Source organism: Poromitra crassiceps (genome assembly GCF_964638095.1).
Source record: "Poromitra crassiceps genome assembly, chromosome: 1".
NCBI lineage: Eukaryota > Metazoa > Chordata > Actinopteri > Beryciformes > Melamphaidae > Poromitra > Poromitra crassiceps.
The window spans coordinates 71,023,678-71,048,565 of NC_139623.1; the positions used below are offsets into that span (position 1 = coordinate 71,023,678).

At 44.8% G+C, this 24,888-nt stretch overlaps 2 protein-coding genes across 2 annotated transcripts in view; both read right to left on the reverse strand.

Moving 5' to 3' along the window:
- The window catches only part of coro6 (coronin 6), a 69,952-nt gene extending 68,503 nt beyond the window's left edge, over window positions 1-1,449 (reverse strand). Inside the window, exon 1 of the mRNA XM_083648040.1 lies at window positions 1,375-1,449. The gene's annotated coding sequence lies outside the window, so the exon portion shown is untranslated. The remainder of the gene's footprint in view (window positions 1-1,374) is intronic.
- A 4,967-nt stretch (window positions 1,450-6,416) lies between these two features.
- Window positions 6,417-24,888, reverse strand: part of ssh2b (slingshot protein phosphatase 2b) — an 87,958-nt gene continuing 69,486 nt past the window's right edge. Inside the window, exons 12-15 of the mRNA XM_083654429.1 lie at window positions 17,879-18,025; window positions 17,522-17,722; window positions 9,784-11,098; window positions 6,417-9,319 (exon numbers count right to left, since the gene is read on the reverse strand). Of these exons, the coding sequence (XP_083510555.1) occupies window positions 7,964-9,319; window positions 9,784-11,098; window positions 17,522-17,722; window positions 17,879-18,025 (3,019 nt within the window). The 3' untranslated portion in view covers window positions 6,417-7,963. The remainder of the gene's footprint in view (window positions 9,320-9,783; window positions 11,099-17,521; window positions 17,723-17,878; window positions 18,026-24,888) is intronic.

The following is a 24,888-nucleotide window of genomic DNA, read 5'->3' on the forward strand; positions in this document are numbered from 1 at the left end:
CTCAAATCCAAGAGGATGAGGATTGACACTTGGTTTGAGTCAGCAGCAAGCCTAAGATCATTTACTATTTTGACTAAAGCTGTGTTCACACCGAGATATTCATTTTTCTCTCTGTCGCTCGATTTAACCCTTTGGAATCGCTCTGTCGCTCTGTTTAAATCGCTCGTCAACAGGCACAATAATTGACGGACATCTGGGGGCTATAACGTTACGCAATGTCATGATATTTGTCCACTACGAGCCACCGTAGTTGTTTACAAGCTAAGCCTATCAGCGTGCTCCTAACGCGAGCTCTATACCGGTAGTACAGACTTCACTTCATATCAGCTGTCAGCCCGTCAATGAGCTGTCAATGCTGTTTGTTGCCACACAATAAACCAGCGGTTTGTTCCAAGCCAGTGTGATCCTTGACTCACTCTCACACGGCAGCCAATCAGCGTTGAACAGCGAGCGACTGATGCCAGCGTAATTTCGCTCCAGTTGGGATATTTCATCTTTCTTCCGCCCTGTCTCTGTCGCTCGGACGCCCAGCGATTTTTCTCCCGGGCGAATATACGCTCAATCGCTCGTTTGCATTGACTTTGTATGTAAACTCGATGCCAGCGAAAAACTTTAATAGGTCGGTGTGAACGCAGCTTAAGGCGGTTTCTGTACTATACTTGATAGTCTTCTGTTGCACGGCTGTGGAGAGTAGTGGAGACAGAGCCAAAGAATGACACTGCCACTTTCCTAATATAGACATGCCACACTGCCCTGTCCCACCCGGGCTGGTCCCTCCTCAGGCCCACCCCCTGTAGTCCCAAATAGTCCTATAATGAAACCAACACAATCCCAGCCTCTTTATGGTTAATGAAAGCATCGTAAATTAACATGTCTCTCTGTACTGTCTCTACAAACACACAACACACACTCAAAGGAGAAGAGTGTCAGTGGGGAGAGTGCTGGTGCTGGTGGTGGTGGGGGTCCTCACAACGTGCTGCTTAAAGTAGCCCACAGCTGCCATGCTGCACGACTCCTGCTCTGCTCTGAGCTGCCCCGTGGGGAATGTGCACAGTCACAACGTATAAGGGCCATTGACTGTATGATAAGGGCTTATCTTTAAGGGCTTATCTTTAAGGGTTTATCTTTAAGGGCTTGTCTGTTATCTGCTCTTGAGATGATTTCCACTTTCCCAGCAGTGCAGTAAAGAAGCTGACGCACATTTCAGTATCACCCACTGCACCACACACACACACGCGCGCGCGCGCGTACACACACGCGCGCGCACACACACACACGCACGCACACACACACACGCACGCACGCACACACACACACACACACACGCACACACACACACACACACACACACACACACACACACACACAGCTCACCTCAGGTTTTGGGGTTTGTCTCCTGCCTGGCTGGCCCCTTCCTTCCCTGGACAGTCTCGCGGTCCCTTGTTGATGTTCCCCGTTTTATTCCTGCGTTAACCGACTCCCGGGCTGCCGGTGGTCTGGAGTCGGTGCGGACTTGCTGAAGAGGCGGACGGGGAAACTACGTGACGGAGAAAGAGAGAGGGGGTGCCGGGAGAGAGAGGAGGGAGGGAGGGAGAGAGGGGGGGTGTCTATTTTGGAAAGGACTCACACAGTCAGTGCAGGCCAGGGCAACTCGCGGCGCGCGCCACAGGGCACGCGCGCCCCCGAGGTCAGTGTCACGTGACGTCACTGTGCCTGTATGAAGAGTGTAGTCAGAGTGCGACCATGACTGCATGGGCACGGCATGGGCACGGAAGTTCTTAAACAGTTCATTATAAATGTCCCGAGTCACGCTGATTCCTTCAAATAGTACTGCTCCTTTAGCCTACTGAGAATGAAAGTCGAAAATAAGAACAGCATTGAACAGGTAGCAACATATTTTTGGTGATTGTTTTAGAAATCAAATTCTAATTTATAGCCTACTAAAAATGCCTAAAGGTTAGCATATAAAATAAATGCGAAATTGCTTCCCTGTCAATAACCCCCTCTAGAATTGCTCCATATAAATGCCTCATATTGCAGTGATCGGGTATCATAGAATTACGACTTTTACCTGTAGGCTATTTACTTTTATTTGTTTATTTTTGAAAGCACTTGAAGGCAACATCATTAGGCTATGGGCTATCAGAGCTAGGCCTGCATTGATTTGGGGGAAATATCATAATATATTTCAATCATTGTTGTCAGCACTAATTGATAAGAGATCTGCTGAACATTTGCATTCTGTCTTTTTAAACGCAATGGATTTATTACTGCCATTTTATGAAAGTAAGTCACTCGTGCAATTTGAAAGAAGAAAAAAAATCCCATAAACCAGTGAGGTCAGACTGTCAGAGGGTTGAAGAAGGCAAGAGTCGACACTGTGATGCTTTTTTGGAAACCGCCGCTAGATGGCGCTGCGGTAGCGCCACCTAGGCCTTGGCCTTGGCCTCTAAAATCAGCCTCTTACAGTTTTTCACAATTGTTTAAACACATTAATTGGAACATCAGACACAATGTGCACAACCTGAAACTCATGTACCAACTGCCAAACCAATTCTGCTGAACTCCAAGCACATTTTCTGCTTTAGACTCAGATTCCCATTCCAAACCACACATTTTTACAACACTACACACAATTCTCTATATGTTGCACACTCTTCCTGAATTCCCTCTCTTGGTGTTCACACAGAACACACTGCCAATAACATTTCTAAACTCCAAAGGCTGTTGTGCAATTAGCAATCAGCAATTTGCTATAGAAGGGTCACAGATGAGCTCCTGGTTTGTTTGGAGAACAATGAAGGCAGGTTGCAGCCTAGTTGTTTTGTTTATTGCCTATTTTCTGTTATCTCTTTCATTTCATCCCGTTTTCATCCTGTTTGCTGTGATTTACAGTAGACTGCACATTTTGGGGACAAATAAAATATTATTTGTTGTTAAATTATTGTGTGTTGTTTTCTATTTGAGTATACGTAAAAACATTATATGGTAATATTTACACATCCAACAGGTGAAAGTGTAACACTGAACATGCAAAGGCATAATTCTACTGATAAAGCATTCATATAGTGTTTTCCATTCATACTATAGTTTTCCATTCTGCACACCAGTGTTCAATGGGTGCTTAGAAATGTCTACTCATATGATGTATGTGTTTGTCATTTGAAAAGAAAATACCATTTAGTGAAGAGTTAACACTGTTTTGAGGGCAAAGTGTGCTTTTGCAAGAGAAGTGTAGGATTTTGCATTTTGTGTGTGAGTTTTGAGATTTGTGTTTAGGGTTTTGAGAAAGTGAGGTAGTCTATCACGAAATGTGTTTAAGCAATTGTGAAAAACTGTAATACATCCATGTGTACAGCGCAACAACAACAACAACAACAACAACAGAGGACACCATGACAGGGAAGGGGAATTCAAAGTGGAAAAATAGAAAGCTATGTTCGGCAATTAACTTCAGAAACAGTGACAGTAAACAACATGCCTGCCATCGTTTCCCCCAAAGACCTTGGCTGCAGGTAAATATTGGTTAGAATAGCAAGGTTTCTCTCAGCAGAATATTGAAAGTGTCATGTCACCTACAAGTTAAATGAATTAAGGAAAGAACAAACAAACAAATAAATAAACAGCCTACATGCTGCTGCCTTGTAGGTGTGCAGAATCTCAGGAAAACATCTTTGATGAGGATAAGCTCAGCGGCACCATCAGACCTGCAGTGCACATTTTCACCTTAGTCAGTTCAAGAGACCACCTGATGTGTATGAATTTACTGATAAATATCACAATCAAATATAAGTGTGTGTGTGTGTGTGTTTTCTCTCCCTGTTGCAATGTACAGACTGAAAATGAATTTCCCCTTGGGGACACTCAAATCTGTCTATTTCATTATCTTGTAGGATTGGGATGGGATGCAATGCCCACAAGGGTGAATTGCCCTAACCCACCAGCCCCACTGGACCAAATATACAGTACGTCAGTAGTTGCCACCAAAGAAACGTAAGATTCTCATTATAAATACAGGGATACTTCAGATGATGTCAGTCATAGAGTAGCATCTTGTTTTAGCGAAAGCTCAGTCACCCTGGATTTCTTTGAGAGTGCATAATCACATTTTTCATTTTAGAGTGGCAGTCTTATGGTCAGAGTGATAGTAATACCTAGTTTTGCTGTAAAGTGATTTTAGTTGATATTTTTCACAAAAATAAAGAGAGTCCCGCACACTGTCCAAACTTGCAAAAATAAATTTAATTGTAACGTTTCGGTCTCAGACCTTTTTCAAACAAATGACCATTTGTTTGAAAAAGGTCTGAGACCGAAACGTTACAATTAAATTTATTTTTGCAAGTTTGGACAGTGTGCGGGACTCTCTTTATTTTTGTGTGAATTATATCCTTGTCCTACGCACCTGCCCCAAGAGAGATGTGCAGAGTTTTCCTTCGAGTTGATATTTTTCCCAATTTGTGTTTTACAGGCAAACAGAATCATGATGTTCACCTGTCAAATGCAGGTGCATCCACTGCAGACATATCACTGCACCTGATGATGCTCCTGTAGCTGGACGGTTCAGACACATATCACTGCACCTGATGATGCTCCTGTAGCTGCTTCAGACACATATCACTGCACCTGATGATGCTCCTGTAGCTGGACGGTTCAGACACATATCACTGCACCTGATGATGCTCCTGTAGCTGCTTCAGACACATATCACTGCACCTGATGATGCTCCTGTAGCTGGACACTTCTCGAGAAATGTGAAGGACAGACATACATACAGCAGAGGTGGGACCAAGTCAGTTTTGCAAGTCGCAAGTTTTGCACCCAAGTCCCCGAATCGAGTCCCAAGTCAAGACAGGCAAGTCTCGAGTCAAGAATCACAAGTCCCAAGTCAAGTCCAGCGGCTTGATGGTTGTCATGTTGGGTAGTGGTACATGAGTATCAAACTGTAACATGTTAAATCTTCTAAATGATTCAGTTGGACTTTATATTAGGCTATTTTCTGTGACTTCGGACGGCATTTTTGACCATTTTTCCTGAACCTGTTTGGGTTTGTGTAAAGGTTTGCAGGACCTACTCCAAGAGCACTCATTTTTTTTTAAACACACTTTCCTTTAAATTGGCCCCAAAGAAGAGTACATCTAAGAGGTTGATTCGATGCACCAACTCTAATGTATTATTCTTAACAGACCCACAACAAAACCAGACTCGATAACCTCAATTCTTTAATGGTCACAGTTGAAGCACATGATATAAAAGAATATGTACATTGATAGTTTCAAATGAAAAGGGGGAATCACACACACACACACACACACAAACACACATACCCAACAGTTGCTATTTACTAAGCATGCTCCTCAAAAGTAGCAACCGTATATAAAAAGGAAACAAACGACACATTAAAATGAAAAGGGAGTAAAGTGCATGTTGGACAGACCTCCCTGTACAGACATTTCTGATCAACTGCAGATAATCTGCACTTAGTTGCCGGTCACAGGCGCACACCTAATGTGTACAAAGCAGAGCGATCAGTTCAGAATGTACACAGTCGCACTCACACACGATATAAAAACATATACAGATCCTAAAATGTTCACACTCAGAATATAGACCTTTAAAAAAAAAAGAAGACATTACATCCCCGAAAGAACACGTCAGAAAATACAGAAACACACACACTGGCTTCACCTCCCGAAATCCCCCCCACCCCCCCCACACACACACACACACACACACACACAGCAACATATACGGCGGGGGGGGACAAATCTCTAGTTTGAGTGGCATCAAAACTGTCATAGACTTGAGAGAGATGTGCTTTTACTTCAGGTTATTGAGTAGTGAAATTGATTGCTTCTGATGGCATCAGACATTCCAGGAATCCAGGGCCCGACACCTGTGCTGATCAGATTTGGTTCAGGCCCAACTGAGGTATTGTGTTAGTGGACAGTCAAAAAGACTCTTCTCTTTGCTCTTTTGTTTCAATGGACTACCGATGTACAACCATCATCTGATGTTCATTTAACCACGTTGCTATAAGTCTCGATGTAGGAGTTCCATTATCATCCAGTTCCTTCAAATCTGTAGAACTCTAATGAGTCAAGGACAATTTCAATCATCCACAGACCTGCCGACAGACTCAGAATATTCATCTATGACAGCTCCGCTTCAAACGGAACTCTTGTTAGAAACACTACTAACCATCAAACACCCACATTTATTGTTAATTTATATATACCATATATATATATATATATAATTTATAATATATAATTGTATAATATATTATAATGTATAATATATAATTAATTATAATTTTTATATATATATATATATACGGTATATATATATATATATATATATATATATATATATATATATATATACGGTATATATATATATAAACAATAAATGTGGGTGTTGCTGGTAGTAATAGTTTAGCTTATTTTTAAGAAACCTTATTGGTGAAGTGAAATTGGTGAACGATGCTATCTGTCAGATTGGACCAGGAAAAAAGCGATATTGTTTCCTAGGCAGCTACCCAGCAAATGTGTTAAATGGCAGCAGTGAGGTGAAGTGAGATGAAATACAGAAAGAGGTCTGGAAAATAGATTCCACCTAGAATCAGATCAAACATTTGAATCTTCTAACAGCATTCAAGTATACATCAAGTTGGTGATGAGAAAACTAGCAATATTATTATTGATGGCTACCTATATGGCGTTGCCGCGTTGGATGATTGTTTTTGAGTGACTTATTGTGACACTTGCAAGTGTTTATACCACACTGTCTTTTTTCAAAGCCTAGTTTGAGTTTTTTACTTAATTTTTAGCAGGTTTAATTTCAATTAACTATAACTCCTGGAACCATCATAAGTTTCCATCGGTTTCCATCCAAATGTATCGCAAATGTTAACCGCATTTTCAGAAAATCTGCAAAAGAAAATGCAAAATGATGCGTCTCCATCCACTACTGTTATGCGACTATTGGGAGTTGGTGATGATGACGGCAGTGTGCCATCTGCCTCTGCTGTCTTGCAGGCAGCCATCAATCTCTAAGCACAAAGCTACGCCGTCAAATGGATCAGCAGGCGCCACTCTTCAATTGGGCATACATATATATAATCCACTGAGCACAGCAGTCACTGTAAGTGACTAAAATGTCAATTCTAGAAGTGAGATGCCCGTTAATACCGCAGTCTTCCATTAAAACACACCGTGGCGGTTGGACCAAAGCTTCAAATTGTGCCTAAACGTGCTGCTTATTTACCTTACAAGTGTATTTAGTGTATGCCTACATGTAGAGTGCATCCTACCGATTTGTCACAAGCCTTCATCGTGTTTTCTTTACGGTCGGGGGGGTGTTCACTTTTGCCAGTAGGAAAAGCAACATGAAAATTGCATGTTTTTCTTATGGAATTTGGTTCAACAAGAGTTTGGTTAACCGAGACAAGGAACCGAGGAAGATTTGCTTAATCTGTTTCCACTGCACTTAGTCGCATTTACATTTTGATACTCAACTCAACAACAACTTTCCCACTTTCACAAGCGTAAAAACTTTGTATATAGCAATATTTGGGAGTCCCCCCCCCCCCCCCACTAATGTTCCAGCGTTTCCACTCAGTGTTTTATGCGCAAATTGAACATTTGCATAAAAATAGGTGGATGGAAACCCACCTCTCGACTCACTGTCACTATTTTCTTTGTAGCAAGACGGCGGCTGTCATATCACAGACTTCACAGAGGCTCTTGGCAGATCTGCAGGTCAATAAAACTGTGTGCAGAAACTACTAAACCTAACCTTTAAGAAACCTCACTTTTAAGGCAAGAGACAGTGGTTTGTTTTGCTGAATAAATCCCAAAATATGCACTTAATTTCCATCTCTCACAGGTGCACTTGATCTCTCTCTCCCTCTCTCACACACACACACACACATACTACACACTCACACACACACAAACAAAGGTTACATGGTGTGGTAGAGGGTGCTGACAGTCCTTTTCTTCAGCCGCCTCAGAGGGTGGGTCCTGCCATACTGCTGCCTGGTGGCGATGGAGATGAGCTCAGGCAGCTGTGGCGAGCCTTGACCCGAGCCTTGACTGGAGTGGACGAGGTTCTCTCTCGGCCGACTCTGACCAGACGGCGGAGAGAGTCCCGACGAGGGTTTAGCTGCTTCACAGAGCCTCTCTGCCCCCGCCCTGAGGGCGTCGGGCTGAGAGCTGTGGACCCGTTGCTTCTTGGACTCGTCGCTCGCCGTGTGGACCGGGGGTTGTTGTTCTGCTGCTGACGACGGGGCTACGCAGGCCCGGCTCAGATCCCACTCGCTCAGGTCATCGGCCAGCAGCTCCAGGCAGCCCAGCTTGGCCAGCGAGGCCGAGCGCTTCATCAGGGACGGAGGGGTCAAGCCGGCCTGGCGGAGTCTGGCCGCCACCTCCCTCACCCTCTGCTGGACCGACTGGCCTCCCCTCTTGTGCGTGGCCGCCTGCATGGCTCCCTGGCCCCACCACACCTGCTCCACACCACCCGCGCTCACCTGCTGCAGGAAGGCACCCAGCTCGCACAGAGTCTCCCACGTCTCCCTCATGACGATGTCGCCATGAGGGCCCTCCCAGTCCGTGCTGGACTCCAGCTCCGTCACACCCTCCAGACACAGGAAGTCGACAGAGGAGGAGAACGGAGCAAAGGGAGAATGGAGCAATGGGTGAAAGGAAGAAGAGGTAGAGAGAGATCTAGTGTTCTGTGTTCTTGTGCTTCTGTCTTCACAGACAAGCTCCTTCCGCTCGACTACATCACTGCCCGACTCTTCCATTGGACAACATCTCCCACCGTCCTCCACTTGCTCTTCCGGCACAGTGCTAACTGACCCCTGCAAGCCATGCGCTTCATCCTGGGGATTTGATATTGTTGCTGGGTTAGAGTCTTCTCTGGAGTGCGGGTAGAACTGTGAGCGCCGCTGAGACCCAGAGGAGCTGCTGACGGAGAGGGAGGGGGGCGAGGAGGAAGGTGACGGAGAGTCATGCTCCTGTTTCATTCGCTGCTCCAGCTGCCGTGTGACGCGTCGCACCGATCCCCTTGTCCAATCGCTGGAGAGAGGCGCAGGAGTCTCCTCCTCCTCCTCCTCCTCTTTGTTCCTCACTTCTTCTTTTACATTCTCGGCTTCCTCCTGTGATAAAACAATGCTCTCCTCTACTTCCTGCTTTGACTCCCTCACTTCCTGGACCTGGGTGCCCTGAGGCTCTGGTTGGCTCAGAGGTCCAAGAGGAGGGCCCATTGTGTGTGCCATGGGTTTCAGTCCTGTGACCGGCACAGGAACTGCAATCTCCTAAGAAGGTACAAGAGAGAAAGATGATTGTTTTAATTTCACTCACATTGGGGGCAATTATGAATAGCATTATAAAAATGTCTGGTGTCATTATTATCCTAAGGCTTTATGCCAAAACCAAGTCTATCTGGTATTTTGCCACTGTCTTGTTTTTCATGGCTTTTTCCAATTCATTTCAAAGTATCAGCTTGTTCCCACAGTGATCAATGGCTGCTGGGATCATAAACAACTCAAAATAAAATGGATTCAGTGGCAGGTACCCTTGTTTGCAGTTTCCCATCTTAAGGCCACTGGGTGGCGTTCTTGAACTCAATAACTCAAAAACTAAAAACGACTGGCACACATTCATGTTTTGGAAACACATTCCATTTCTGTGCATTGTTCACAGCAATGCATTTCTAATGATGCATACAGAATAAATGTGCACCCTCTCTCTTGTCCTATTAAATTAGCAGTAGCTTTACCGTTCTCCTCTCCTCTTCCTCCTTGCTTCCTTCACTAGTGGAGTCCTCCTGAGGCAGTGGTTGCTGGTCCTTGTTAGCTCCTCTAAGCTGCACTGCCTGTGCAGCAGCAGCGTCTTGAGTCAGACCCTGGAACTTCTCCCTGGCACTGAAGAAGTTGATGTGGTCCGTACTGCGGGTGAAGGTCACCTCGAGCTGGTCCGTACTGCGGGTAAAGGTCACCTCGAGCTCTTGCAGAATGGCACTGTGGTCGTCGATAAAATCACTAGTGGAGGCGGGCGGCTGGGCTGCTAATCTGTCAAAAGACAACCCACATGACTCGTCTTGGTCACAGTCTAGTTTCTCGTCAGGCACTGGTGCAGACAGACCCTGGGGCTCAGGCCATTGTGTGCTTGCTTTTGGGGGGGTCCTCACGGGCTCATCAGGCACTGACACTTGTGGTGGCTGGTGGCTGGGTTTCACCACATCAGGCAGCGAGCAGGACAGCTCCTCCTGTGGTGTGATCAGCTCATCTGTGTAGGCTGGAGTCGAGGGAGTCGGGGGCGGGGCAGGGGAGTGGGGGAGGGACGGGGGCGGGGCAGGGCAGTGGGGGAGGGACGGGGGCGGGGCAGGGCAGTGGGGGAGGGACGGGGGCGGGGCAGGGCAGTGGGGGAGGGACGGGGGCAGGGCAGGGCAGTGGGGGAGGGACGGGGGCGGGGCAGGGCAGTGGGGGAGGTGGTGGAGGGACGGGGGCGGGTGAGGCCGGCCCACCAAAACACTCTCCACAACAGTCAGTGCAGAAACGTCGCTCCTTGGCGCCTCAGGCACCACAGTGGCGGCCCTCGGTCGGGGCAGGGGAGGTGAGGATGGCTCTTTCTCAGAGTCACACAGGCCGTTGCAGAGAGGAGGAGATGATGAGGGAGGAGATGCAGATGCAGCCATGGGGTGGGGACAAGGGGCCTCCAGCTGGCGAAGCTCTCCCCGGATCTGGGCTACAGCAGAATGAGAAGGAGCCTCAGGAGGAACAAGGCTCTGAGCTTCAGCATGATGACCTGACCCAGTTCTTCTCAGCTCCTCGGCAGAGGACGAGCGCAGCTGATTCTTCTTAACACCGGTATCAGGCTGGCTGGCAGAGCGCGCTACTTTGCCACCGCCGAGGGAGGTTCCCAGTGGTCGCAGCAGCTCCTTCAAGGAGGGGGCGGCCACATTGCTGGCCTGGTTGCGGGGGTCAGAGCGGCCCAAGCTGTGCGGCTGGGCGCAGGGTTTGGACAGTGGCTCGTGGTGCTCGGACAGGTCGCTATCAGAGTGAGAACGCCACAGCTTGTTGTGCCTCTGCTTACTGCAGGAGAGGAGAGGAGAGGGGGGCAGAGAGAAGAAAGATAAAGACAAAATATTACCAATATATCATCTTTGGTTTCTGAAGGTATAGACACCACATCACTCTAAGTACGGTATATGTACACATATAATTGCTATTTTCATATTTTGGTCTGTTATTGCACAAAGCACATTGTTTTAATCCTTTCTCAGACAAATTTGCGTGACGCTGCTGTATGAAATGCAGTTTTAACATTTTAGAAGTACCGCATATCACAAAAATGCACATGTGGAAACACAGCAGGAATTCCTAGTGATGGACTGGTTGTCTAAATGCAAAATGATGACTCAGCCATGGGGCCGTCATAAGCAAGTTCACACATGGGGCCCTATCTTGCTACAGGCGATATCCCCTATTTGCGCTTGCGCACCTGTTTGTGCGTGCCTTAAGGCAGGGAAGATTGCAGTCCGCCTTGCGCTAGTGTCCAGGTGTTATGCCGAGTTTTGCACCCCCGCCCTGCAGTAGCTAAATGCATCCCCACCTCACGGCAGCATATTGTAATGATTTATACAGAAACATAAGTGTTTAAAAATGATATCATTGTTTGGGTAGATGTGACCTCCCTGTTTTTACCACGTGCGGAGCAGGGGATCTTGTCATCGTTCATTCAACCACCATCAGTCAGTCATAGGAACGGAAAGGACGCTATTCACTCTCGGGGACGCTGGATGAGTTTCACTCTCGTTTCCCGAAGGGGTGGTGTGTTTCGAAACGCCTGACCCCGCCCGCTTGGGACGCAGCGTCAATTACAACGAGCGCACCTACATACACACACACACACGGACTACTGCAGCAGCACAGCACCCCACTGCTAGACACCAAGGGCTGAAAGAAAACCACTATTAATCAGCCAGAAATGAGCCAGACATTACAAACGTCAACTTCTGAGTTTAATGTCGATACAAAGAACTCTGGATGCTCTGGCTGTGTGGAATTAGTTTCTTGATGAATTAGCGGAAGTTACTGTGGTACGTTTGGTCGTGTTTACCTGCGGCCACTGGCTTCCTGCTTGTGGAAGAGGGACAGCAATCTTTGCAAATATCGAGTTCTGAAATGCGTGTTTCAGTGATCCTTTGTATCGACATTAAAGGAAGACGTTCATTTATTTTTGTACGTTTTGGTTAGGTATTTTGCGACGATTTGAACATAGACGGTATGGCGGGCGCCCACTTCAAGCACCAGCCAGCCCACCAGCCGAGCTGCAAGCAGATCAGTGTAAAACGCTGTAACACTGAAATAATTTCAGAAACGTGACTATGGAGCTACAAAATGCATAATTTTTGGACACCCGACCGAGCGAAAACCACATGGGATCATTTAATGTCCCGATTATGAAGCAACCCGATCGGCAGAATAAAATGTAGAAAAAGAATATTATGGAGCTACAATATCAACTCAATCAATTTGAATAGGCCATACTATCCTGACCTATAGGCTAGCCTATAATGTTATAATCATGTTTTCCAGTTACTCCTGAGCAAACCAGTCAACTAATAAAATAGTATAATTCAAATATTAGTAAGTTATCAAACAAAATTATTAATTAATTTCTGGTAATATGCAATATGATGACAAAAACAGTGTATCTATGCGAATCTGCAGACTTCAATCAATCTGTTTGAACCACAAATAGCTTTATCATCACAGTTGGCCAAAATGATTAAGTAATGAGTGGTGTCCCATTTCCTAGGCGACCGTTTTCAATCCCTACCCCTTGTGGCTCCGTTTTGAAGGTTGAAAAACAAAGTCTTTATTTTCAGTTATATTTTGGAAATGAACTTCATTAGTCAACCAAAGTTTACTATAGAAGTGAAAGGGGGCAACATCATGCCGGGAAACGAAAGATGTAATGGCGGTGGAAGTAAAGTTGTATATGTTGTATATTGCATATTTTACGTATTGTATTGTTTCTTGCTTCTTTCTAGCAATATGTTGATACTGCTGTTTTTGCTCTGCACCTTACCTACGGGAATTTGTGTAACTTTTTATTGTTTAATTAGTTGTTGCTGTCATTGATGCTACTGCTGCTGTAACACCAGAAATTCCCTACGGGGATGAATAAAGTACTCTATCTATCTATCATGCGCCCTGCATCTAATGTATTGGGTACCTGTGATCACCATCGTAGGGGGATACTCACTCACTCTCACACACACACACCGCTTTCACACCGGCCTTGAAAATGGTAAAAGATACGGAATATGTGATCTGTGCCTCCGATGTGAAAGTTGTGAAGGCGGGGTGGTGAAGGCGGGGTAGTGGATAATTGTGTTACGCCGTTCGCTCCGCCAGTGGACCCAGGGGCGGACTGCATAATCGGGCACATCGGGCAAATGCCCGGTGGCCTGGCCTGGCCTGGCCTGCAAAAAAAATAAAAATAATAATATATATATTATTTTTTTTTGCAGGCCAGGCCAGGCCACTCACTGAACAGCAGGCCAGGCGCCGCCTACTGGTTTACTAGCAGTGTTGGGCAAGTTACTTTCAAAATGTAATATACTACATATTACTAGTTACTTTCATTTGAAAGTAATAAGTTACTTTACAATATTACCTTCTGTGTAGAGTAACTTGTTACTTATTACACTACTTTTGCATTACTTTTACCAAAACAACAGCAGCAGTAGAATGCCATCGCCGCCCTGGAACATCCCGAAAAATAATTTCAACCACCTTGAAGTCAGTGTAAACAATCCAAAATTCTAAATGTTATTCTTTTCCTTTGTTATTGTCATCTATACCAGGGGGGTTCCTCCGTATATTACCCCCCCCCCCCCCCCCCCATTAAAAAAACATGCAGAAGATCAGATCGTCATCGTCATCTGACCAGTGACGACAACATCCGAAGTTGGTCCCCGGGCGCTGTACGAGAAAGCGACCACTGCTCCTGGCCTGCCCCCCGGAGGAAAGGACAAAGCCAGGATGGGTTAAATGCAGAGGACAAATTTCACCGGCCACCGTCAGCATGTGTGTGTTGTGGCCCTCCGTGCATGTGTTGATTGTAATCGTGTGACAATAAAGACGGGCTTGTCCGTCTGAAATCGTGTTTTTTTTTTTTTTTTTTTTTTTTTAGTGGTTATTTGCATAAAAACACATCGTTTGATTAGGAAATGATTGTATCTTTTTTAAATATGTGCTTTAATTTAATCAAATGTAACTCAATTTGTAACTTGAGTTACTTGACAAAGTAACTGGTATAATATTACTGAAATCCTATAAGTAATAAGTTATATTACTGAGTTACTGCTAAAAGTAATATATTACATGTAATATGTTACTTTTGTAATGAGTTACCCCCAACACTGTTTACTAGTGGTTTTATTACTTTATTCAGGTTTAAAGTGGGTGCATCTCATTGTAAAATTGGACTTGGCCCAAATTGGGCTTCAAACGGCCCAAATCGGGCGTCAAACGGCCCAAATCTGGCTTTAAACGACCCAAATTGGGCTTCAAACGGGCTTCAAATTGGGCTTTCGCCCGAAATGGGCGCATCGGCCCATATCGGCCTGGCCTGCTTGGTATCTAATGCCCGGCCTGAATTATGATCCCAGTCCGCCCCTGAGTGGACCTATAGTCACATCGCCGGATCAGCCTCTAACCCGCCTCCACCTGAAAGCGTAGGAGCAGCGGCACGGAACGGTGCGAATGGTCAGCTCATTCATTAAAAAAAAAATACGGGGGAAACCACCTTACACAGCAAGAAAGGCATAAGTGAACGTAAAAAGAAAAGTATACAATCATGACTGCAACACGGGCGCCAGGAGGAATACTCCGTGCCTCCACTACGAGTAAGTAGGTTTGGCTATTTATGCTCAAACGATTCCGTTCCCTTACAAAAACTACTAACGTTATAGTATTCATGTGCATTTATAGCCTACTCCCCCGACGACGAGTAACGTACTGCAGCTGTTTGACATGCGGGCGCTTTCAGAACGGACGCTAATTAGGCTACTTCATGGGAATCATTTGCTTTACAAAAAACTGGAGCCAAAAGATAAGAATTAGCCTTGTACCTAATACATGATGGTGATCCATAAAGTCGATCAGATGAATATTGAAAAAGCCTCGTTACCATGCTGCATGTGGACAACACTTTCTGCGTTGTGGGCATATTAAGGTGAGCTCTCTGTGTTTTATCCTTTGATGTTAACGACCAGCTGCACGTACATCGGCAATGTTTGGTTGCTGAATGAATTCGTTCATCATACAGTAGCCTAGGCTACACTAGTGTCCTCTAGAGAGAGAGTGGCGTCAGCGGAGGACCAAAATGCGAGACTCATTAGCCAATGAACAGCCAGGAATGGGTCTCACACTACTTTTGCATGCTAAAATAAAGCTGATAATGTACAATTTGATTCAAGAAAAAAAACACTTTCAGAGTACAACACAAACTGTCCATTTTGCTGCAACTCGACGGTGCTGCTTAATCCAGGACCTTACTTCCTGGAACTCTTTAATCCAGGAGCTTACTTCCTGGAACTCATGAGAGTAAAAAACATTTGAACAACAACATCCATTGGAGTGAATGGAGATATGGTAACTCTTCTTACACGGCTCTGGGCTACACTAACCTATGAAAATATTAATTTGGGCTACTAGGAGGAGCTGGGTGGAAATGCCTCCGCTCGCCTCATTTCAATCCGGGAGGGGTGGGTGTCACCTGAAAGCACACCGCAGGACGGGAATGTGGCGGTGCTGCTTGGCTCTGTGTGAAAGCAATTTCTGTGGCGAGGCTGCCGGCTTTGCGGGCCTTCTGAACTGCAATATTGCTCGATCTGTGTGTGAAAGTGGCTACACACACTGTATTATAGGCTACTTGAATATTGGGGCGATTTATCCTTGGCTTTATCTCACCCTGTTGTATCTTTGCTTTCGTCATGACAATATACAAGAAGGAACACAAATTACATGGAATAATAACAATTGCCACGATTTTGCATCACTCCATCCGTGGCTGTACCCCATCGAGCCACAACCCAGGGATGCCTGCCCCCGCGGTTGCCACACGCCGCACGTGGTTCAGGGCCGAATTTGCCCTTGTTAAGTTAAAACAGCCCTAAAATATGGTGGGGATGCAATTTCTCGTGGGGGAGCATAACTCATCACAACAACGGGCGCAAGCGCAGATTAGAGGCGTGCCAAATCATTTATGCACGGCGCAAACGGGATTTGGGTGGTGTTAACCACCAGAATTATTCACAGGTGTGGCCTGGCAATGCCTGGGCGTTACATCAATCAAACCAGATTCCCGTCTTGCAGTCCCTGTAATACAGTTTGCGTGAGGCATGCTGTAATTCTCCCCATGCGTAATTTGGATAGGTGTAGAGCAGGCCTATTGACTGTATATATTATCCCTATCTCATAACGACACCATCACATCACCACACATATACCTGTTAAAAACATCTGAGTTTTGATGCAATTCGGGTTATTTTGTTGACTGGGGTGGGACAATAGAAACGTGTTTGCAGCGGGTAAACTTCAGAGACAAAAGAAAAGATTGGAGTCAAGTGGACTCAATTCAAACTTGGTGAAACACTGAGCTGTCGACTCGTGCCGAGGACAGAGAGAGATGGAGAGAGCTTGTGCCAGATCGGCTGTGGTGCCAACGACCCTCCGGGTTATGGGATAGCAGGTGAAGGTGAATAGCCTAGACTTCATGTTTAAAAGGCACTTATGTAGGCTACAATGTACAAGTTTTCTCAATTCATTTACCATAACCCCTCCTTGCGATGTGATCAAAGTTTCTCAGTGAATTATAGTTGATTGCCTCACCGAATAATCTGCTGGTTACCCAATTTTAGCAGCAGAATTTGATGTCCTGGCGTGGCACGTCCGTGCGTAATGACGTTTCTGCGCTGCGCAGCGCGGAGATTATGGTGCGCTCAAGCGCAGCGAGTGTTTTAGCGCCTAAGAGGTGCTTTTCAAAGCTCTTAGCGCAAAGTAATTGCACGCTGCTGGCGATAGGATAATGCCATCTATCCCCACATTTCAGCGCTGAAATGCCTGGTTTGACATGTGGCACGCCTATGCCCAGTACAATTATAACAGGCATACGCTTGTGCCCGCCCCAATTTGCAACGAGCACAAATGCTAAATTACCGCTTTTGCGAAGATAGGGCCCATGGGCTTTCAAATGTGTGTGTGTGTGTGTGCGTGCGCACGCGCGTGCGTGTGCGTGCGCGCGTGCGTGTGTGTGTCATACCCTGGCCATTGAGCTAAACAAACACAATGTGCCTGTACTGGATGTGGTACCTGGCCAGCAGTATGCCCTGATACTCCTCCAGCTGTCTCATACCTGGCCAGCAGTATGCCCTGATACTCCTCCAGCTGTCTCATACCTGGCCAGCAGTATGCCCTGATACTCCTCCAGCTGTCTCATACCTGGCCAGCAGTATGCCCTGATACTCCTCCAGCTGTCTCATAAAAGAGGGGTTGGGCTTGGTGACAGCTCGGCGATCCTTGACGTAATCGAAGGCTCTTTCCAGCTCCCAGCCGTACTCCTTCATAGCGTACGCAATCACTGTGGATGCAGAGCGGCTCACGCCCATCTTGCAGTGCACCAGGCACTTGGCCCCGGCTTTCCTGGTGTGGATATGAAGCACAATCAAGCATACAGGCCAGCCAACATAGCAGTGTCAACAACACTTTTATAAGCTAAACTATTGAGATAGAGTGTTTTAAACTAGGGGTAAATGCCTTATCGAAGAGTCGAGAACGTGTCAAGTGTCCGTCACTCACTTCGATCTGGATATAAACTTGTAGGTGTCGTTCCAGTAGGCAAGCAGGTCAGTGGCCTCCTCATCATACACGCGGATGTTGTGGTACTCAAACAGACCGGGGAAGAAGTTATCGATCTCCCTCGTTACGTTCAGGATGTACTGAACCCTGGGTGAGAAGAAGAATGAGAGCAGAGAAAGAGGTCAATGGGATGTGTGGTTGTTGCGTGTTGAGTGCATGCGGGAGCACAGCCTAAAGAAAAAAAATGATCCTTCAAATTTAGATCACATTCTAACAAAAATGATTGTGAATAATACTGCTGATACCTATACTACCTATTGCTGATAACTGTATGGGTTATTACTGTAGGAATTTTAAACTAATATCAAAAAATAGGGCCATCCCGTATACTATATTTAGAGCTTCGAAGCTTCAGGGAGATCACTTTGATCATAATCAAAGCTTCTACAGGGGAAGGGGGGCCACAAAAAGAAAGAAAAACTCTGTAACGTCGTGTGTTCCCTCTGCTGTGGCGATGACGCTGTGTAACGGCTCAAATATCAGACAACAGCAGCGCTGTGTGACTGACACATCAGGTAACACACTACAGCCAAACGGAGGAACAAACAACAAACATGGACTCACATTGGGTTGAAAACAGGAAACATTATTATTTTATTATTTTTTGATTTTTTTTTAAAGATTAGTTAAGATAGTAGGCAGACAGGAAGGGTGGGGAGAGAAAGAGGGGATGACATACGGCAAAGGACCACGGGTCGGATTCGAACAGGGGGGTCGGCCGCGCGAAGGACTAAGCCTTTGTGGTACACGTGCTAGGTGCTACCACGTGAGCCACCGGGTCACCCCGAAAAACAGGAAAGATTGTGTAATTTCTTCTTTGACCACATTTTGCACAACACATCTCAGCACGGCTCATAGTGAACCTTCTTCTAGGCTTATAAACTTGTGACAACAACACCGGTGATACCGGAGCACCTAATCTGTCCTGGTTTAACTGCTCTCAGTCCGGTGCAGCCGTCAAGGTAGACACGTCAAGTCAAGTCAAGTCAAGTTTATTTATATAGCCCTAATTCACAAGCATGTCCCAGAGGGCTTCACAGAAAATATGTCTAGCTAATTCTAGCTGACACAACAGTAGCAAATTACAGTAGTAATTAGAGGTCGACCGATTAATCGGGCGGCCGATTAATTGGGGCCGATTATTGGCATTTTTAATTAATCGGCATCGGCCTCTGCCTTGCTCACAAGGCCGATTTTTTATTCCAATTATTAGGGGTCCAAGCACGAAGTGCGTGGATCCCTATTGTATCTGTTCCGATTTTTTTTTTTTTTTTCTTCTTCTCCGGTAAAACTGTATGTACAGCAGAAACTGTAATGCTCAGCGTAGCCAGACTGGGCACATAGATTGTAAATCTGCCTCACTACTCAAAAACAAAAAATTACCCATATCGGCCAGATGGTGGCGCTATAACAGACCATTTCGCGTTATGGTCCATATCTTCTGAACCGTGAGGCGTAGAATCAAAATTCCACTTCGGCTGTATTCCCTGGATCAATACGCATCTATCCATATAGGCCACGCCCATTTGCGTGTGCCTAGATTTTCCGCCATTTTGAATTTTATCAAAAACCTACTTTTGCTATCTCCTCCCAGGCCATTTGCCTGAATGAGCCTAAACTTTTTCTGTGGCATCTCTGGACTTACCTGACTCAAAGTTATTAAAGGATTTTGGATACCTGAAACCGTCTTGAAATGATAAATGTTTAAACTTTTGTGTATTTACTTTTGTTCTTTTCCTGCCCTAAAAGTGTGTGGATCTCAGAAACCATACACCCCCCATCACCCAAACTTTCCACACAGGTTCACGACATCACCCACTACTCAGAGTAAAAAAATTACACCAATCCACCAGATGGTGGCGCTATAACAGCCAATTTCACGTTTGTCGGTCCATAACTTCTGAACTGCGAGCTGTAGAATCAAAATTCCACATCTACTGGTTTCCCTGGAGCATCATGTATCTAACCCACTAGGCCACGCCCATTTCTGCGTGGTAGATTTTCCGCCATTTTGAATTTGATCAAAAACCTACTTTTGCAAGCTCCTCCTAGACCGTTTGGCCAAATCACACAAAACTTTTTCTGGGCCATCTATGGACTACCCCGACCTAAGGTTAGTAAAGGATTTTGGATACGTGAAACCGTTTTGAAATGCTAAATCTCGAAACTTTTAATGAAACACACGCCAACACTAAATTGCCCACAACTCATTAACCGGTCAATTACAACTACTGCTGCTACTACTGCTACCACTCCCACTACTACCAACACTACTACTACTACTATTACTACTTCTGCTACTATTACTACTACTACTACTACTACTACTACTACTGGAAGTTGGAATGTAGCATTTTGGGTGGGGTTAATGTGTTTTGGGGTTCTGCATCTGCTGTAACATAATACACAGTTGGTTTAGATGTCACACAGTAATGCCCGATCCACAAAGACTTGACACCCACGTTTGAATAAAAACAAGTTTATGCCATAATAAGGTTACATCCGTGCCTCGTCATTGCTGTGGAAGGATGGTGTAGGGGTAAAGTAGCAGACCCCAAAGCTGGAGGTCCTGGGTTCAAACCACGGCCAGGTAACTGTTTTATTTTTTGAAAATGTAGAATAAAGGTTAATCTGGATATAATTATGTATAACGCTGCTGAATACACACTGTGTACATAGCAGAATAACTGAATATGCCTATTCATGGTAATGTCATATTTCGACGTCATCTTGACATTCCTGTGTAGATGTCTAAATGATCCTCAAATCGGCTGTGATTTGGCCTAGTCCTGGACGTCACTGAAAGATGATATCAGAACATCATCATGATGTAATTGTGTTTGCTGGGAGCCTTCTTTCAGATGAGAGAGGAAAAACATTCCAATACATTATTGTGTCTTCACATGTGAAAGGTCCAAAAAGAGAATTCAATCTGAATTATCCTTGTCACTCATGTGCTCATTGTAACAGCACAACCCACACCAATTAGTTCAAACACCTCCATTCAGGGCATACTTTTAATGTAAAGTGGTGCATTATGTGTGTAATACAAAAATGTCCTTAATGGTAAATGGACTGCATGACAAGCTGCCATGCAGGGTGCTGGCTATAGTCACCAAAAGCAATTTCAGGGATAAACCCCATCAACCTTCTGTAGTGGACGCCACTACGCCCTATGGTTTGATGTGTGTGTGGGAAAGACACAATGACAACTGAAAATTCTGATTTCAGAACACAAAAGCTCCATCATGAGACAAGAACTAACCTCTCCTGTTGCAAAACACGTTCTTGAACACAGCCACGCAATCTCCAGCTAACATTTCCAAGATATTGAAAAAGTTCATGAAACACCGCAAAATAAGGAGGCAGCATGTGGGGTTTTAATTACTGTCACTGACTTAACTGTCTGAAGTTGAAAGTTTTTCATCCCACATGGGGTTTGAACTTTGAGCGGCAATGGTCTTTAGTTAGCATAAGTCATGTGCTTTACCAAGTGAGCTATCCAGACTGTTGTATTTAACTTTGTAGACCATATTATATGTATCTGCAGAGCCAGAGAAGTACTTGTCGTATTGACAGTATGTTCTACCCAAATACCACTTTCTGTCCAGATACTTAAAGGGATATTGTACACAAAAACTGCTTTCTATCCAAGTACTACTTCAAGTTTCAAGACATCACCCACTACTCAGAGGAAAAAATTACACCAATCTACCAGATGGTGGCGCTATAACAGCCAACCACCACTACTACTACTGCTGCTGCTGCTACTACTACTACTACTATTGGCTACTAGTGGCAGCTGTGGCTCAGGAGGTAGAGTGGGTTGTCCACTAATTAGAAGGTTGGTGGTTCGTTCCCCGGCTCCTCCAGTCCGCACGTCGAAGTGTCCTTGGGCAAGACACTGAACCCCAAATTGCTCCCGATGGCTGTGCCAGCACCCTGCGTGGCAGCTGGCTGCCTTCGGTGTGTGAATGGGTGAATGTAGGCACATTGTAAAGCGCTTTGGATAAAAGCGCTATATAAATGCAGTCCATTTACCATTTACTATTCTTAGTACTTCTGCTGCTACTACTGCTACCACTCCCTCTACTACCAACACTATTACTACTACTGCTACTACTACTGCTTGGAAACCGTCAGGTCACCGGATCTCAACCAAACTTTGTTTACTTGTGCATATTAGTCTGAATAAATGTGCACTATCTGACATATACCCCCCAAGTCACCGGAAGCTTGGACCCCGCATCGCCGCTTGCGGCTATATTGTCTATTTGTTTTTCTTCTTTTTCTGCCCTAAAAGTGTGTGGATCTCAGAAACCATACCCTCCACATCACCTAAACTTTCCACATAGGTTCAAGAGGTCACCCCCTACTCGGAGAAAAAAAAATACACCAATCCACCAGATGGTGGCGCTATAACAGACCATTTCGCCTTATGGTCCATATCTTCTGAACCGTGTGTCCTATACTCAAAATTTCACTTATCCTGGATTCCTTGGATCAATATGCATCTATCCACATAGGCCACGCCCATTTGCGTGTGCCTAGATTTTCCGCCATTTTGAATTTAATCAAAAACCTACTTTTGCGAGCTCCTCCTAGACTGTTTGGCCAAATCACACGAAACTTTTTCTGGGTTATTTATGGACTACCCCGACCTAAAGTTATTAAAGGATTTTGGATACGTGAAACCGTTTTGAAATGATAAATGTCTAAACTTGTGTGTATTTGCTTTTGTTCTTTTCCTGCCCTAAAAGTGTGTGGATCTCAGAAACCATACGCCCCACATCACCCACCTTTCCACATAGTTTCAAGACATCACCCACTACTCAGAGGAAAAAATTACACCAATCCACCAGATGGTGGCGCTATAACAGCCAACCACCACTACTACTGCTGCTGCTGCTACTACTACTACTACTATTCTTAGTACTTCTGCTGCTACTACTGCTACCACTCCCACTACTACCAACACTACTACTACTACTATTACTACTACTGCTACTACTACTACTACTAGTACTGCTTGGAAACCGTCAGGTCACCGGATCTCAACCAAACTTTGTTTACTTGTGCACATACCAAGTCTGAATAAATGTGCACTATCTGACATATACCCCCCAAGTCACCGGAAGCTTGGACCCCGCATCGCCGCTTGCGGCTATATTTATTATTATTATTGTTAATGTATAGAACAGTGCATGAATGAGTTCTCTGACATACTGTTCTCTCACTATAGCCTACCAGCCACTACTGAAATATATACCGCATAACCCAATGTATTTTTCTATTTAATAAAAAGAATAATCAGAAACATGTTACTGTACTGGCTAAGATAACATCTTATATTAGATGTAGGCCTACAGTATAATGTTATATTCGATTTTCAATGTGCATGAATGGATAATGGAGATCTAGGCTACTAGATTTCTTTAAAAAAAATACCAACAGAAGAATATTGCAGGAGATTTTGGCACATTTTTTGGGGGCACTACCCACACGTTTAGCTGTGTGTTTCTCATTCCACGAATGCATAATCCTTACAAGTTGTACCCTGTTGTAAAGGTGACTAATCAGGCTTTCCAACGATATAAAATACAATACCAATTGGTATTATTAAAGGGGAGAAATAATCGAGCGAAATAACGTTTCAGAACTTTTTTTGAGGAGTTTATTTTAATCGTATTTTATCGAATGAAAAAAATTATAATAATCGGCATTATATATCGGCCATCGGCCGCCCTGCTCTCTAAAGATCGGCATCGGCCATTGAAAAAGCAATATCGGTCGACCTCTAGTAGTAATGATAACACATTGAACAATTGATAAAGAAATATAGAAAATATAGAAATATTGAGGAGGGCTAGCTGACACAACAGTAGCAAATTACAGTAGTAATAATAACACATCAAACAATCATATGATAGAGAAATATATAAAAAATATGGAAATATAGGATGGAATGGGTGCCACGCTTTAGGGTAGAACGGGGTGCAGACACGGAGTGTGGATATTATTATTTGCTACAAAATGTTAATTTATTCAGGTGGGCTCATCACATTGCAACGTAACATTAGCAGACTTCTCCCTGCTCTCGGTTCTGTCACTGCTGCTACTTCATAACATTATGAACTAGAACGACCGCAACGCGGACTTATGCCTCCGCCATTAGTTCAGTCTGGGGTCCAAATCGCCATTTGAGGCAAATTGGAAGAGATTCCGTCAAGGCGCTCCTGTGATGTTGCGTTACAGAGCTTAGAAATTGGGTGTGTGAGAGGTCACAGTGACCTTTGACCTTTGACCACCAAAATCTAATCAGATCATCCTTGAGTCTAAGGCGATGTTTGAGGCAAATTTGATGAAAGTCTGTCAAGGCATTCGTGAGATATCGCGTTAACAAGCTGGAAAATGGTGTTTGAGAGGTCACAGTGACCATGACCTTTGACCTTTGACCAGCAAAATTTAATCAGTTCATCCTTGAGTCCAAGTCGATGTTTGAGACAAGTTTGATTAAATTCCGTCAAGGCATTCCTGAGATATCACGTTAACAAGCTTGAAAATGGCGTTGGAGAGGTGACAGTGACCTTGACCTTTGACTTTTGACCACCAAAATCTAATCAGTTCATCCTTGAGTCTAAGTAGATGTTTGAGGCAAATTTGATGAAATTACGTCAAGGTATTCATGAGATATCGCGTTAACTCATTCATGGCCAAAGACGTCTTTGACGTGTTATCAGGAATAGCCCAGAGGGCCAATGACGTGTTTGACGTGTTTTTGTTTTTATTAGTGCAGCGCGTAGTTCAAAGACTTCCCCAGCCTGTGACATGTTATCAGGTCCCTAGCCTCAAAGGCAAGCCGACAACACGCGATCAAACACATACCGCAGCTGTTGTTTTGAAATGAGCAGGAGGAAAAACAGAAAACAGAGAAACGCGCTTCCTTGTAG